Below are 16,027 nucleotides of genomic sequence, written 5' to 3'. Positions count from 1 at the left end.
CCTTCTGAGCCTTTGGTAATAGGGGTATATGGGTGTGAGGCAGGCAGGAGAATTTTCATCTAATGGTCAGGATAGAAACTGCATGCACACACTTTTTTCTAATAATAATGACCTTTTTTTTACTTTTTGACACGTGTGGAACCAATTTCTTTCTTTTGCTTTGTGCTGTTTTTAACATGCCACCACTCTTGTATGGTTTTCCCCTCAGAGCTGTCTTGACTTGATGGAAGTAACACTGCTTTAAAAAAAAAAAATTAAAAAAAAAAAAATCAATCTCCAGTACTCCTTCTCTGACCCAGTGAACCTCTTCTGTAACTTTACACCGGAGAACAGCCCTGCTCTGTGTTTCAATCTTATTAAATGCTTTTAAGATTTTAATCATTCATTCATTGGCTGCTAAGTGAATATTATATCCCTTTCCTGTAGGCAATCAGATACCGTAATACTTTAATGTTAAAACTTGTTACTGCTGCATACAAAAAAGTAACAAATAGTTTCTTATTTAGTGCTGGATTGGTACCCAGAACACCACCTAACTAGCTGCAAATATCCCAAAGGCACCTTTATTAAAAGAGCGGATCTGAAAATACCTGAAAACAAAATTGCAAAAGACAATGGCTGTAATGAAAAAACAGGCACGGTTTTAAAACAATAGCTAACAGTTGTGTCAGAGGATTTTTAGAGGTGAACGCTAAAACTCTATCAGTGCAGTATGATGACATTTTTAAGTCTTAGCGGAAAGCTCCATTACCGTTGCTTTTTGTATTTTTTTCCTATTTTGGCAGTTCTCTTGGTAAGTATACTGTTTGGTTATGGTATTGCAGCAATTCCTGCAATGCACAACAGAGAAAAAACAGTGCAGATGATATTCCTGATAAGCATGTTAGTGCTCTGTACCGCCAAAGAGCAACTTAAGAATTTAAGTAATTCTTCTACTCTTTCAGACTCTACTCTTTGGCAGCTGTGAGGGACTGGAAATGGCTTTAGATGAATCACTAGCCTGGCTACTCTTACACTCCCAAAATTTGAAAATAATCTGACAAATTGGTCAAAGGGCTGTGCCCAGCACAGTTTGGTGGCTGCTTCACCAGCTGTGGAACCGATGCTGATGCTCCTCTCCTCGGTGTCTGCTCCCACCCTACATCCCCCTGCTCCGTGCTGCCCCAAGCACTCATGTGCACCACGCCGGGGGAAACGGGGGCTCAGGCTAACGCTGCTAGCTGCTGCTCTTCGGGTCCGATTCCTCGCCACACACCACCAGGAAGGCATGCAAATACACATGCTCCTGCAGAGCAGGAGGCAGCAACGGACCACTACTCAACATGCAGTTGTAAGCTCTTGGTGCATGCTCAGTTCCTTTTAAACGAGTGCTTATTTTAATAAAAACATGATTGCCATCCCGGTAAGATTAGATTGTAAATACTGAAACTTTCATATTACCATGATTTAACTAAGTTTTTTTTTATGAGGAAACGTCAAAACTTTCTCCTGACTCATGGTTAAAACACTTGCTCTGAATTAAGCTATGATTTGACACAGAAACCAAATAAATTATGGAAAAATCTCCTCTTTCAAAACTTTGGTTTTGTTCTTTCCAGGCTTCTTCAAACCTCCAAGGATCTGACCTCAAGCGCAATAAAGTCAATGAATTTTTTTCTACTATCTTCATCAGATTTTGGGTCTGGACCAAAGCAGTTTTTTTTTTTTTTTTCCCCTCCATAATAGTTACAGGCAAAATAGACAGAATAATAACCTGTTGACAGGTAATACTAATTTACAGCCATATGAGAGACAGAAGCTTTGCACACAAATATGCTGTAAACTGAGCTCAATACTATTTGCAACCTATACGGTTTTATGTCTTGGGTTTCTTTACAATCATAACAGCAAGTGTTTTTTTTAAGACAAGTTTTCCTCCAAATTATTACATCTTTTAAATCATTGGGTATCTCCTAGTCTGTCATCAAATAATACAGAACACAATACATGTATAAGAAGTCAGAAAGGAATCCTTTAATACACTTTTACCTAGATGGTTCTGTCAGATCGTGCGCTGCAGGTTAATGAGATAAAGAGGCACATGACAATTTTTGAATGAGTATGTTTTAAAAAACATATTTAAAAAAAAACACACAACAAATTCGTGCTACAGAAACAGATATCTGAGTTAAAAGAAAGGAAGACGGGGGATGAGGGGGAGATGGGAGAAATCTTGGCCTACCAGCAATTCCAGCGTAAGATTTTCCTTCAGTCCCCCCTAAACGTTCATTTCCCTGCCATTGGGTATTCCATGAAAACAAACAACACTTTGCATTAGCTGATTTTAAATTCTGAGTAAGTATATTCGTGCAAGAAGTATTTCTTGGCCATGCTGTGTACCAACAAATAGCATTTCTATATATCATATTGCACTACTGAATTACAAAGCAAGTATTGTTATTTCTCATTTTATGCTAAAAGGTAACATCCTTCATACCTGATACACCTTTACTCTGGCAGCGGGGTCACTTTACCTTTCCAGAAGCTGTTAAACCATTACAAACAGAAAGGAGCCATAACTCTTGGGGAAGCCTACAGCATCACTTACAAATAAACACCTTCTTCCTCACCTATACATTATTTGAGTTTTTTGTATGTACATATACCTGCATAGTTTTGATACTTAGAGAGTTACATATAGATGGAAATTCTGTTTTACAGCCACTACAGTTACTATATTTAATGGGAAAACTTGGGGGAATAATGGTATGATCCTGTGGTTTTGCTGGACTGATTTGTTATGTGCCCATCCAAGAACACGAGTCAGTTGGGCCGCAACAGAACAGTCCCTGTGAGCTTCACACCAAGCACACACCAATTTTTCCACAAGCGAACGAGGGTATCGTTAAAGCACCCTGCTAATCCAATAAAGGGCATTCTTTCAGCTGGGAAAGAAAGGGACCACTCAAAATCCCTTCCTTTATACTGCCTGTTTAACATAAACAGGAAGGATGCAAATTAGCGCAGAAACACGATACTTCACCGTCTCTATTTTATTGTAGTGTAATCCAGCCATTATTTTGCAATCAGAAAGGGCTTTTCACCATTATTACTGCTGGAAGGTAAAGTTGGTAATAAATTCAACATAAGCCATTTTGAAGGCGATTCTCTTCTTGACAGGCAACCAGTAGAGCCATCTCAGAAAGCTGAAATACCTGTTAACTCAAATGTAAACATCTCATCTATCACTGAGCGTCGCTAGGCTTCTCTTTTGTACCGGTTCACAACGTTGCACCAATGTATTAATCTGCACTAATGAGCAGGACATCTTGAACAAGTTCACGAGCAACACAATTGGAGGGAAAAAAAAAAAGCTATTGGAACTACACATTGAAAAATCCCAAATCAAAAGGCCAGCAACATGGAAATAGATTTCATCTCTAGAAAAACAAAAAAAAAGACACTTCCGCAAAGCCAGGCACTGTAAAGTTAGTCCCATTTGAGAAAGCTTGAATAAACATTCTCAGCCCAGTATTTGCCTTTCTGCAATTATTGACTGCAATATTTTGAACTTAAACATCCACATATAAATAGTTTCTGTTTAATCAGCAATCATATAAAATCAAAATGAAAATAAATTTGGCGAGATACCAAAATGAGAGTTCTAGCCAACAGCTACACCTACCCTGCAAGACATACCAGTGCAGACTTCCAGACAGATTTACTATTTATAACTGAAACTCACCTTGAAACAACGCAAAGTAAAGATGTAAACTTAACCTGAAAAACACACAGACCTTTAAGGAACCACACACGCAGCTTTTTTTTTTTTTTTTTTTCCTCTTCAGCAAGCTGTTTTGCAGGACATCCTTTTGTGAAAATACATACACAGAAAAACTGTACCAAGAGGGGCTCTGAAGAATTTTGTGGCTTGATTTTTCTACCTGTAATAGTCATATTGCCACAGCAATGGGAGAGGTATGAGCAATTCTTTAAACAGTTGTTTTAATTCTGATGCCAAGCCTTTTGGTTAGGAAGAATTTTTCTGACTGAGTTGAAAGTCTATCGCAAGTACACAGAAAGACCTAGGGCAAGAACAAAGGTGCAGGGCAGAAGCTAGTTTATTCAGGCTTGTCAAGTTAAATCTTGTAAAGTATGTACACATTTAATTGTTTTCATCATTTATATATGTTTCAAGTACGGAGGGGGCCTCCCGAATCTCCTTGGGTAGAACGCGAGCGCGGATTCTGGAGGTCCTGCTTGCTCCGTGAAGAAGTCATTCATTTCTGGCACAACCTGAGGCTTTAAAAGATCTTTTTGTCACGCTAAAAACCCCTATGACTTGGAACTGTTTAATTTGTTTCAAGCAAAAATCTCTCAACAGCAGCCTGAACTTTGCAGGCAGCCTTAACGTTGGGTTAGACACATTATAAGGGATTAAACAAAGCAATAAAGTAATGGGGAATAAATGAGGGGGCAATGAGCGCGTAGGAGACACACTGTACTTGAGAAAGCATTATAAACCAAGGTACCAATTGCAATAACTGCAGTAAAACAGTTAACGAAAGCACAGCACAAGTCTGGTTTCTCTCTTTTGTTGTCACTTATTTTTCTGAATGACTGGATTTGCTGCCTCTTTTCTTCTCAAAAATGAATGATTACAAAAGGGACACCTGGAAAAACACGGATGTGGTCTTTTAGATCCAGCCCAGCTCCCTGCAGCCCCCCATGCACACTCATCACTGCCCAGGCTCCTCCCCACCTTCTTTCTTTCCTCAAAAGCAGTTCCTCTCAGCCACAGGAATTCCAAGCCATTCTTTCAGGTAGCTCAGCCTCACCATTTCTCCTTTCACATGTCAGGATGTGCCATTCAACAGAGCTTTGTAGGTACATGTTGGGAGGGTGTTGTTTTTTTTCCCCAGCATCTGTACCAGGAGTGCACACAAATGGTTTAAGAACAAAACAGGGAGCAATCTGTACCAGCCTACCAGGTCATCAAAGACCATTTTATTGCTTTTACACAAAGATTTTTCCCTTCTGCTTGCTTTTTGTCCTTGTTTTGACAAATGTTAGCCACAAGAGATCCCAAGGAAAAGAAGAAAAAAGTCCCTTATCTCCATTCACCAGCAATACTATTTTAGACAGAGGAACAACAACCTCAGAGGAATCTCAGTTATACAGCTGAATTGAGTTTTTTTCTTGACCAATTTTTGGGCAAGTCTCCCATCAGCTTCCCTATACCCAAGAGGGAGTTAGGGTGCTTACCCTACTCCGTAACCTGGCTTGCCTTCTACAGCTAAAGGAGCAAGCACCCACAGAGTCCGATGAGAACAGCAGTAGCTGAGGATGAAAGAAGCAGTATTACCACACGCCTAGGATGCTACTGTGAACATCTGAGGGCAAGACGCTTGTCCCCAAGTATGTATTTGAGTTAGTTTCTCGCAGCAGGAAATAGTCAGCAAAATAGCAGGACTGATACGTCATCCCATGGTTACACAGAATTCAATCCTTGCCGTGTGGCTAAAGCAAACAGAATTCAAGGAGTAGGATACATCACTGAAATCATCATTTTTGTCCTTAATGTCCTTACCTGACAAAATTTTAAGAAAGTGACTCTTGGAATAGCTGCAAAATAACAAATCTGCCTCTAAGAGGTTACAACACTGGAAAATATCAATCAGTTTTTTCTGTGATAGAAGAGATGGTCTAATTTTATATAACCAAAAGCTCTGCAACATCCACACGGACAACAGGATGCAGTTTAGGCATCACGTCCCCTTGTCAGGGATGAAAAGGATGGCCTAACTGAGAATCACCTGGTGAAAAGAGAAGTTTCTGTATAGTCTGCTGCTCTAAAAAAAAAAAAAAAAAAAAAAAACATAAAAACATTTTAGACGTTTTGATGAGGTCACTTGCTTCTTTCCCATTTGGTGATTTTACAAAACAACAATTACGAAAACATCAGAGTTTTGCAGGAAATGCCAAGAGATCAAATGTACATTGAGAATCATACTACAGCTCACTGGAGGTACTACTGGGACAGGTGTTTGAAACTACAGCTTCTTTTTCCTTTAAGAATACTGAGGGGAATGTAAGGTCTCTGAGCCCTTTCCCCAAAATGCAGCTAATAAGATTATCAGCTTGCAATCCAACACTGAGGCAAAACAAGTACCAAAACAACCAGAAATCATACCTGTTGCCTGCAAAGCAAACACTAGGCAAGCTCTCAGCCTCTTGTGGAAAGGTTCCTCCGATGTAACCTGGAGCTGTGCTTTATGGCAGAGCACACTAGTCTCACGTGGTCCTCAAAAAGCATTCCACAAAAGTCCTGAAGAATTAGCTGGGTGATTTCTACCCACAATGTTACTCAATAATAAGTATCACATGGCAAGCATCAACAGCAATATCACTCACATTAATTGCTTACTTTGCAAAGAAAAAGCCGTTTGTTTTCCTTTTTCATAACAACTGAATACTAAAAAGGGTTCCTTGTATCATGTCACTCTTCCAAAATTGAAAATAGTTGCCAAAAATATAATCTGTATATCGTTAGTGAAAAAAATTTCCTGGGGGAAAGGTAGTGTGCATGTAGTTTCCGCTATCTACCACATGGAGTATTTAGGAAACAAACATTCTTTCCCCTCTAATGACAAAACAAGTTATGTGAGCAAGATGAAATGATTCGTGAGCTTGGGCTTTATTCCAAAACCCCTATGTATTAAACCCAACCATTAGCTGGATCATCGTGCCTGTTTTCTAAAGAATATAATAGATGGAAATCTGCTTCTTAAACTGTTTTTCATGTAACAGGAAACAGACAAAATAGCATTGCAGCAGCATTCACAGAGGCAGGAGAAAAGTACTGATCTTGAAGTCAGAACTTTTCCCTGCTGAATGCTTTTTGCTTTAACAAAGGTTGAAATCGTGGCACTTTCAGTAACAATGCACAGCCTGGTGTACATCTGTATTATGCCAGATTTTGTTAAGGTGCATATAAACTACAGACAGAAACTTTCCATTACAACCTGGTACACAAGGCTTTCATGCAGGCGAGTCACACAAGCATAAAGAAGCTCACAAACTACACACAAGCAGCTATGTGCAGTAGCATGCACACAAACAAACACAGGCACACGTACACAAGCGTTAAAATTTTACAATGTTCTTTAAATACGTTTTCAGAAAATGTGGCTTCTACCACTTATGACGGAAAAAAACCCCACACATTTCTGAAGTTTTATGCTTCTCCATTATTTAAAATCATTTTAAGGAAAGTGAAAACTTCACCTACTTTCACGTGTAACATTAAAAATAAAAATTGTTTTCTTCTGAAATTTGGTGATAATGGAATGGGGTGATTAAAATATGCACCTCACTGCAAAACACAGGTTCACTTCCACAAAAATAAAAACTGTTCAGTGGACAAAAATCAATGAACTTCTCGGCTATGATCTGGTAACTTCCTGGCCTCGACATCCAAGCCACCAATGCTATTACCCTCTTGAATAAACACAGTGTTTGGAAAGGTTAAACCTGTGAGGTCCTCATCGGAAAGTCCCTGAGTAAATTATAACATTTGATGATGACATTCCTGTGTCTTTTGGAAGCAGCCAGGGGAAGTAAGGGTAGGTCATTACAAGCCACTTGCCTTTACAAGCGGCTGTAAAAGACAATGAGGACAGGAAGCTTCCCACCGAGATCAAGGTGCACAATCCCCAGCTAAAAATAAACAAGCACCGATAGTCACATCTGCTGGAAAATATCATTGGAGCCTGAATTCCCAGGTGCCAAAGCAACGGGAAGAGAATGCTTCAGTTCAGCAGGCTCCCAAAAGACCACAAAATAATAATTACAGGGATTGGAAATGATCGGTGGTCGTGTTAACACTGCAGATAAAAGTATCAGAGAGCTAACTTGTCTTACCAGGAAAAAAAAAAGGAAATGAAAATAAAAATCACGCTAAAAGATTTTAAACTTATTCTTGTCATCCGCTAGCTCCCAGACACAAAAAGCTTCCGATCAAAAGTAATAGGAGCAGGAGAAAATCATAAATTTCTACCCCTCCTCCTCAGGTATCACAACTGTGAAGTCTCCCAGGGCAAATTAGATGATGGCAGTGCAGCCCCACCTAAAAAGCTTCTGACATTTATGATCTGCTTTAGTTGCCAGTGAGCTCAGGAGCACAGGCAGCAGGCTGTAGGACAGCAGAGCAGGCTGCACTTTTCCTCTTTCAGGAGATGGTGATCTCTTTCCTCACTTAAGCTCACTTACCTTTAGATACTTAAGTCACCAAATTAGCCAGCACTGGACTTCGGACACCTGAGGGCTCCAAAGCCTTCAACAGCCATATGCCCGTGCCGAGAAATAGGTATTCTTTGCTGAGAGAACAGGGTTGCCATAGCTGCTGAGATCCCCTCCCATCACACCAGTCATGGGCAAACAACCAGGGCCCGTGGGCAGGCCGGGCACAGCTGAGCAGCAGTGGCAGGAACGATGGAGAAACTCATTTCTGCCTTGAGGATTGTTTTTCTCAGGGAGCAGAGAGATGTCAGAAGCTAGGAGCAAAGGGGGAGCTTGGGGAAGCAGCAATCCTGCTGCTCTCCAGCTAGTGAGGCTGGTGGACCAGGGAGCAAAAAGCCTGGAGGACACAAGTCGAACACCAGGGGAGGTCTGCAAAGCAAGCTCTTGACATGCTCCAGCTCCTCAAGCAGGCAGAAGACATGATTATGTCACTTATCTATTTTTAACTTTGTGGAAAAAGTCAACCTCAAAAGCAGCTTTAAAAAGGAAACAACAAAGTCTTACGCAAAAGGCGAGCTGGAGCCCCCTCTCCTGCCAGTCCTCGCCCTGACCTGGGGGATGGCCGTGCCATCAGCAGGCTGGCTTCTGCAACGTGCCTGTGAAAAATGTGACTACAACCTGAGTCATAAAATTCTTTCCTATCCTCATTTTTTGACGGCTCTTCCTGCACAGAAAGGCCTGATGATAGACTGGAGACTACAGTGGGAATAGCGGAAATTCAAAGTGCTCCAAACCCCAATTCTGACGCCATTAATGCATACGTTTCTTGGACCTGAGGCAGTTTCATTTCATTCATAGATATCCTAGCAAAGTTTTAGAAACAATGGACTGGAAACCATTTCTGGCTGTCAGAACGAGGAAAGACTATGCGCAGGAACGTACCCTGAAAGCTGATATAAAGATTACCTAAACAAAAACAAGACCTGCGACTAAAATACAGAATGAAAACCACTCCAGTTGTGGGAGGGCTGGAGGAGCACTGTGCTTCAGATGAAGCCTTTATAATGTTTTAATTACTCACATTGCACGATGTGCTGCTTGAAGCCTTCTGCTCCAAAGAAGAAGAGCTTTTCACATGCCCAGTACTCCTCACCTGTGTGCTAGGTGGTTCACTATCTCTTCTGGTTCAAACGGCTTTTGAATAACACTGACTTTTTCAGTGCCACCCCGGAACAGCTACAGGTGACACAACTGTTGTAACCACACGTTTATTATGTAATAACAGAATTGCAAAATTATACAGGTAACCTGGTTTGAGAAACAGAGTTCCTACATTCTAGGAATCAGCAGGAAAAAAGAGCTAGTGAGCAAAAACTGGTAATTAGGCTTATTTTGTTTTAGTCTTCCTTCTTGTTGATAACTATTTCCATAGGACTCCTTCCTGCAAAGTGTTAATGGCTAATACCTGTCACGTCCCGCAGACTGTCGCACACCACAACCTGGGAGCTATCACACGCATTCTCTTGGACACACTTTCCACATGATTTGAATATATGCTACCCTTAAAACTATTCTGGCATGACATTAAGGAAGTTGTGGCTCAGGTGGTAAATCCAGGACCATCTTGAAAGGAAAGGCTCGTAAATTAAGCTAGATTCAAATTAAACGGGAAACCACTGGTTGTTTAGATTTTATAAAAACTACCCCTAAGAACAAAAAGCATTTTAAATTCCTATTGACTGCCTAATAGCAGGAGGTATATTCTGGTTCCAGAGCACTCGTTGTACAACATAAAAAGCTCTTGCATATCCCACGCAAGACAAAGTTCAAGCTGCAGCAGTCCTACAGCCCTGTTCCGCCCCCGAAGCAGCTGGGTTCTCCTGCAGTAAGCAGCGTCCTTGGAAGTGGCAGTCCTGCACTTAATGCAGTAGCACTGTACCTATCACCCTTAGGGTGTTCAGCTCAAGGCCCAAGCAGCGTGTGCAGTTATCACGTAGGTGAGGTACAGCCCTACCATTTTCTCTTCCTTTCCTAAACTCACATTCCCTTTGCACCTCCTCCCAACACAGTCAACAAAAGCAACAAAGCAAAAAGCGAGGTTCAGTTTGGCTCCCTCCTGCCTGCAAAGCATTTTTTTTTTCAAAGCACTATACAGCATTGAAACTATCTGAATCCAGTCCACTAAAAATGAGGTACTTCAGGTGTCAATGCAAAATGAAGTTCATGAGCTGAATTCTTTTGTCACTCTGCTCCCCCCCCATAACTTTACTTCAGTAGGATTCAAATCTACTGCATATAAAATGTTTATGATGACATTACTTTGTTGCACAGAAGAGCCCTTTTCAGCATGGCCCAGGGTATCAGACTCCTGTATTATCTAGGTAATAGATCACGATTATCACCCAGAAGGGACAGTAACGCTCACATAGGAAAGAAACAAGTTACCAAGTATTCTGCAATACTGCATTGCTTTAAAACCATAATAATTAATTTTAAATCCACATTAACAAGACCCATAGTACCTTGATAGACTATTAGCTGAAGATGCAAATGTAGGGAAACGGGTCAAGTTTTTTTTTTTACACTTAAGATTTTTGCAGCAAAAATCTCTGCAAACTAACTTTGTGCATGAAAACTCCCCCCATGGAGGTTTTACAGACAAGCCACAGGAGTTTATTAGAACAGTAATTCATTTCAGTGTGCCCAAGCAGTTCAGCTTGATTGCCTTCTCGGACCAGTTATCGTCTCAGCTGCTTTTGTTTATTTATTTATTTTGGACCAGATGCAGAAGGAAAATTCCTTAAGCCAGAATGGCTGGGAGGACAGGCCCTTTAGTTCAATTGCTGTGCTGATGGAGATCAGACGTACAGCTTTGGGGGGAAACATCTAATTTCACGTTTTAAACACCTGCATAAAAAAAAAAATCTGAGTCTGATCAGAGGAATCAGGGGACTGGGATTTATGAGTAAGACTGTCAAGAGTATAAGAAACAGAATACAGTATTTCCAGCTCTCTTGCCAAATACGTATTACGACTTCAGTTCATTTTACATAGATTCAAGCAAGCAAAAAAAAAAAAAAGAGAAAAAGAAAAAAAAAAGTCTTACAGTCTACAGAAACATCAGGGATTAAATGTCAATAGCAAATCTCTCAGTACTTCCTGCCACTATGCCAAATAAAGCCTGCTTCCAAGCCAAACATCTGCTTTGTCTGTCCCAAACAGGAACTCATGAGAAGGAAATGTAGCACCCTTTACCACTGTGGTCAAAAGACAACATTTTTAAAATTCCACTTAATTCAACAATTTACCTGTAAAATCTCTGAAAAAGTATTAAAAAAAAAAAGGCTATTTGTATTCTGTTCCTCAAGGGCTTTCATGACCAAGACATCATTCATCAATCATGCAAATGCTGTACTGGCAAGAATATCCACCCAGGCTAATGTTTTTCACAGAAGCTCTCATTCCACATACATTAATTCTAAAAGAATAAACCAGACTGACATTTATTATGTGCACATGTATATAGAGCCCTCTGTCTCTTTTGCTCTCTAAAATATGAGATTATACAAAAATCAGGTGTTCCAATGACATTAACACAACTCTGGGAGTACAGCTTTATCTGTGCCTATGCTATCAAGCCTCCGCAATAACTATACGGGATCACATATCTTTCCTATTTTCCTGCTCTTTGCTCCAACTGAAGAGTAATATTATAGTATACCAGATTATATTCTGCAAACCAATGCTGCAAATTACCATATATAAACATTTTTCTAGGCCAAAAACTCTAGCAGACTGCAGCAGAGCTCCCACAGCACAGCATTCTGATGTTCCAGGCTGCGGAGGCTTCCTGGGAACCGCATTTGAAATTTCCTGCTGTCATTTGTGAAGGCTGACAAAAGATTGTCCCCATAGATAACAAGACAGCATTCTTTATGAGGAGCTGGGATCTTTTCAAATGAATACAAGACTTCTACAATTACAGGTAACGTACTGTACTCCTCCCTTTAGAAAGAAAATCCTCTTAGATGCCAATACAAGTGGAGGCAAACTGTGAAACTTGGTACGTACTGTGACAGTGAGATACTCTAGAAATTGTTCCTGTGCATTTTACAGAGCTAAAAGAATTCAGATATATTTCTTTCAAACAATTACATATCTCAAGCATGAAAATGCCAGTCGATGACATATCCAACAGTTCAAAGCAAAAGAAGAACTGTAACAACATATACCAAAATATTTGCCATGTATGTTTGAGCTGCTGCTCCATTCAGCTGAGCTGTACCAATTTATACCATCTGACAATCTTGCCAAAACATTCTTTGCATTCCTGTAACAATGTGTATATGCGATTAATTAATTCCCACATCACTTTGTTGAGACACTCAAGTCGGCTTTCTCCCTTTGGAGGCAGGAGATGCGTAGACTAACAAAACTTACAGAGCCAGGAAGGGGCAAAGCCCAGCCGAGCACTTCTTGCTTGCCTTAATCCTGTGATCGCTCTCACAGAGAGATCACAGGGCACTTAAAGCCATGGAGGTAAAGGACACAAGCTATGTTACTGTTCAGAAAATATTTAAAATTTAGAATAGCATTATTTGGTTATGAACATCAGAGTTCAAAACCACGGTGAAGGCACTGCCACAGCGTGAACAGTAAAATAAGGAAGGGAAACAAGAAGGAAAGGAGAGACAAAACTGAGATAATCCACCCACGCGTGCACACACACAAAGGAACAATAAATAAATCCATAGCACTATCAAGAAATGAATAAAACAGTTCAATACATTTACCAGCTGTTATGACCTTGAGGTCTCTTTTAAAAGAGATAGTGAGTTCTCCACACTGGAGGAAAGGAACCAGAAGTTCAAGTCAAATTACGTTTTAGATATGAATGTCTGCAGATATGAATATGTCTATATTCACTTTCTTTCAGGACTGATAAATCAGCAATGAATAAAGAGATCCTAATTCTTTTGGGAATAAAAAACTTTTGTTTTTCTCCTAATAAATACTATTGGCATTGCTATTCAGATATTATAGAAGTAAATGGCAAAAGATAGCCGCTAATAGTGAACAGGTTTTCAATAAAGAACAATATTTATTCAGTCTGCATTATTTAAAAAGTATTTTGTTAGGACTTGTTGGAGTTTTTAGTTGTTTTTATCTCGTAGATCTCTTATCAGTTTCAAGCCAAAAGTCATGTTTCCACATGAAATACTAATAGTCTCATTTTGCACTAGTGGGCATGCTGCATTGCAACAAGCTGCAGCTTGCTGCCAAATGGAGCTTGCATTGCTGGGGACATGCTACATTTTTAGGTCAACATTTGAAAGAAAAACAGCTGTTAAGCATCTCTGTGCAATACACATGGATTCGATGGGTAGTCACCTTCCCTTTGCCTCCTTTAAAACTTCCATTGTACTTACTAATCCTTACATGCATTGAGAGTGCAAGGATTGCTGAGATATTTCTTCTTAATACGGAATACTCCGTGCATCAGCTATGTGCTGTTGGTGGCAGTGCTTTTCTCTGTTCTTGATCTAGATAATACAGAAGCAGACAGGAAACAGAAACTGAGAATTGCGAAAGAACTGTTAAGTGATGAAACATTTTTAAAAAATCCTTCAGGCCTTCATTCCCGTTTCCTCAAGTTTGCTGCTACGCTGGACGTAGGAAGACAGGGAACTGAGCTCCAAGTCGGACCACCTGGTAGGCTGCTGAAAAGCCAGGAAGGCCTGGGAACCTCTGTATCTCAGTGAAATGAAAGACCTTTTCCCATCCAGCCATCCTTAATTGCTCAGTGTATTTCCTGGCGATCGCAAAGGAAATGAGTTGCTGCTCAATTCACTAGAGCCCTGTTCTATAGCTCACTTTAAAAACAACAAAAAAAATCAATGAGGGGGAAAAAGGCATGAAAGAGTAACCAAGCAAAATCGGTAACTGGACTTAAAGAAACTCAGATCTAATTCTTAGGTTGCTTTTAGTTTCCCATATGGTTTTGAGCAGATGCATTTTACCTACCCTACCACAGCTGCTCACAGTTTCACCTGTTAATGGACTTTAGCCATCACAGAAACTGCAATCCCCACAAATATTCTGATGGAGAGTACCATGTACATCTGTAGGTGCCCTCCTTACATCCACTCACATGCCTTCCACTCGTTGTTTGTGTCTTTTCTGCTACTTAGATTTATTTTTGTAAAGGAAGGTTCCATGAACATAGTCACACAGCAGCTGCCTGACAATTAAGGCTGCAAGAGCTTGTCCCTCATAAAGAACACCTGCAATCTCTCTAAAACTTCCACAAGTACACAACACCGTACGTTGGCACATGCTGGAGTGAAACCAGGCATGGATTTGGTGTTGGAACCCCAGCAAAGTTTCCAAGGACACAGGGAAAAGCAAGCAGACCTTTAGAAAAGTCAAGCAGTCAGTACTCTGGGACCAGTGTTTATGAACTTACCTTGCCATCAATCAGTTCCCATCTCATATGGGAATTTTATTATCACAGTTCTTTGTGAACCTAGTCTTTGGGGTATTTCCCAAGGGCGTTCCCTTTTAATACAAAAAACAAGCACAAAAATGAAACAAAAAACTCTGACCAAACTGGAAATGAATGAGAGAACGTTTATTAATTCTCTGCACACGAGAGCTAAATTTGCAAAAGTGAATAGTTAGGAAATCTGGACATCTAAAATTGAATTAATTTTTGTGCATCTATTAACATGGCATATATTGAAAGACTTGGTTTTAGATGTGCTGTTGCTAAACTCATGGATTCTCTCATTACTGTCAGCCAAATAAAGCATTTACATCTTACATGGCTTTTCCCCTGAAGTATTCTCACATAATGGCGGGTAGGAAGAGGCTATTATTTCCAGTTAATGAAATCATCATCTAATTTATTTTATCTGCTTTTAGGAGACAAAAAACATCTGAGGAGCAATACTTTCCATATGACCTGAGCATCATCCACTTGCTAATTCCTCAAGTGTTTGAGTAAAGCATCAGACATAAGCCTCTGTTAACTGGGATCTGGCCAGTTACCACACATTAACTATTAGGAGCTTGCGAGGGGAGCAGCGAGAGGAGGAGAAAGGGAAAGAGGGAGACAATGAAAGAATAGAAGAGAATGAGAAGACAGCGACTCAGTGACTTAGAATATATTAAACTGCGGTAAAGTGTTCAAAAAAGAAAAAATAAGTGTTAGAAAACATGAATGTGTTTCGTTAAACATAGCAAGTAACTTAAATCCTGTCCCAGGAGGCACCAATTATGCCCCATCCTCTTCAGCAACAGTGTGGTTTCAGCAGTAAATTCCTGTGTTTATTTCTGGAGGAAGGGTTTTCTCCAACTGCTATAAAATACTTGTAAAAAGCTTCATTTGAGGAACACATTATCCTTCTGCAGCTGGAGTAGCAAGAACATCAGCCGCAGAGACCTGATTTCAGACACAAGGAAACCAGCACATCGGAGCCCGGGTGACAATCAAGTGCAATAAATAGTTAATCATTAGATTGCCTTCCCTCCTCCCTGCTGCTGGCACAGTTTCACTCTCTGTTAACCACAGGGGGCTGAGTAAAGAGACAGCTCTACCTCTTACACTGTCTAAAGACAAGCAACATACATGCAATCTAGAGTTTGAACGTGAAGAATAAACATCCTGAGCGTCTCTAAGTTTTGGATTGGCCTCGTTGTCTAAAGGAGGAAGGTAATGCAAATTACCTTTTCCAAACCAGTGTACAGTTAAGAACAGACCTGTTTTGTTTGGTTCCCTTAGTTGTAGCAACTTCTGAAATACAAA

General features: G+C 40.2%; 1 protein-coding gene across 5 annotated transcripts in view; it reads right to left on the bottom strand.

Moving 5' to 3' along the window:
* Window positions 1–16,027, bottom strand: part of AFG2A (AFG2 AAA ATPase homolog A) — a 190,777-nt gene that overhangs the window by 72,382 nt on the left and 102,368 nt on the right. Inside the window, exon 15 of one of the 5 annotated variants that reach the window (XM_048078142.2) lies at window positions 13,660–13,763. The exons of the other annotated variants lie outside the window; for them this stretch is intronic. Within the exon in view, the coding sequence (XP_047934099.2) occupies window positions 13,698–13,763 (66 nt within the window). The 3' untranslated portion in view covers window positions 13,660–13,697. The remainder of the gene's footprint in view (window positions 1–13,659; window positions 13,764–16,027) is intronic. 5 annotated transcript variants of the gene reach the window in all.

The sequence above is a fragment of the Anser cygnoides genome, chromosome 4, assembly GCF_040182565.1.
Source record: "Anser cygnoides isolate HZ-2024a breed goose chromosome 4, Taihu_goose_T2T_genome, whole genome shotgun sequence".
Classification (NCBI taxonomy): domain Eukaryota; kingdom Metazoa; phylum Chordata; class Aves; order Anseriformes; family Anatidae; genus Anser; species Anser cygnoides.
Note: the sequence above shows the minus strand (reverse complement) of the source record. Positions and strands in the feature narration are given on the sequence as shown.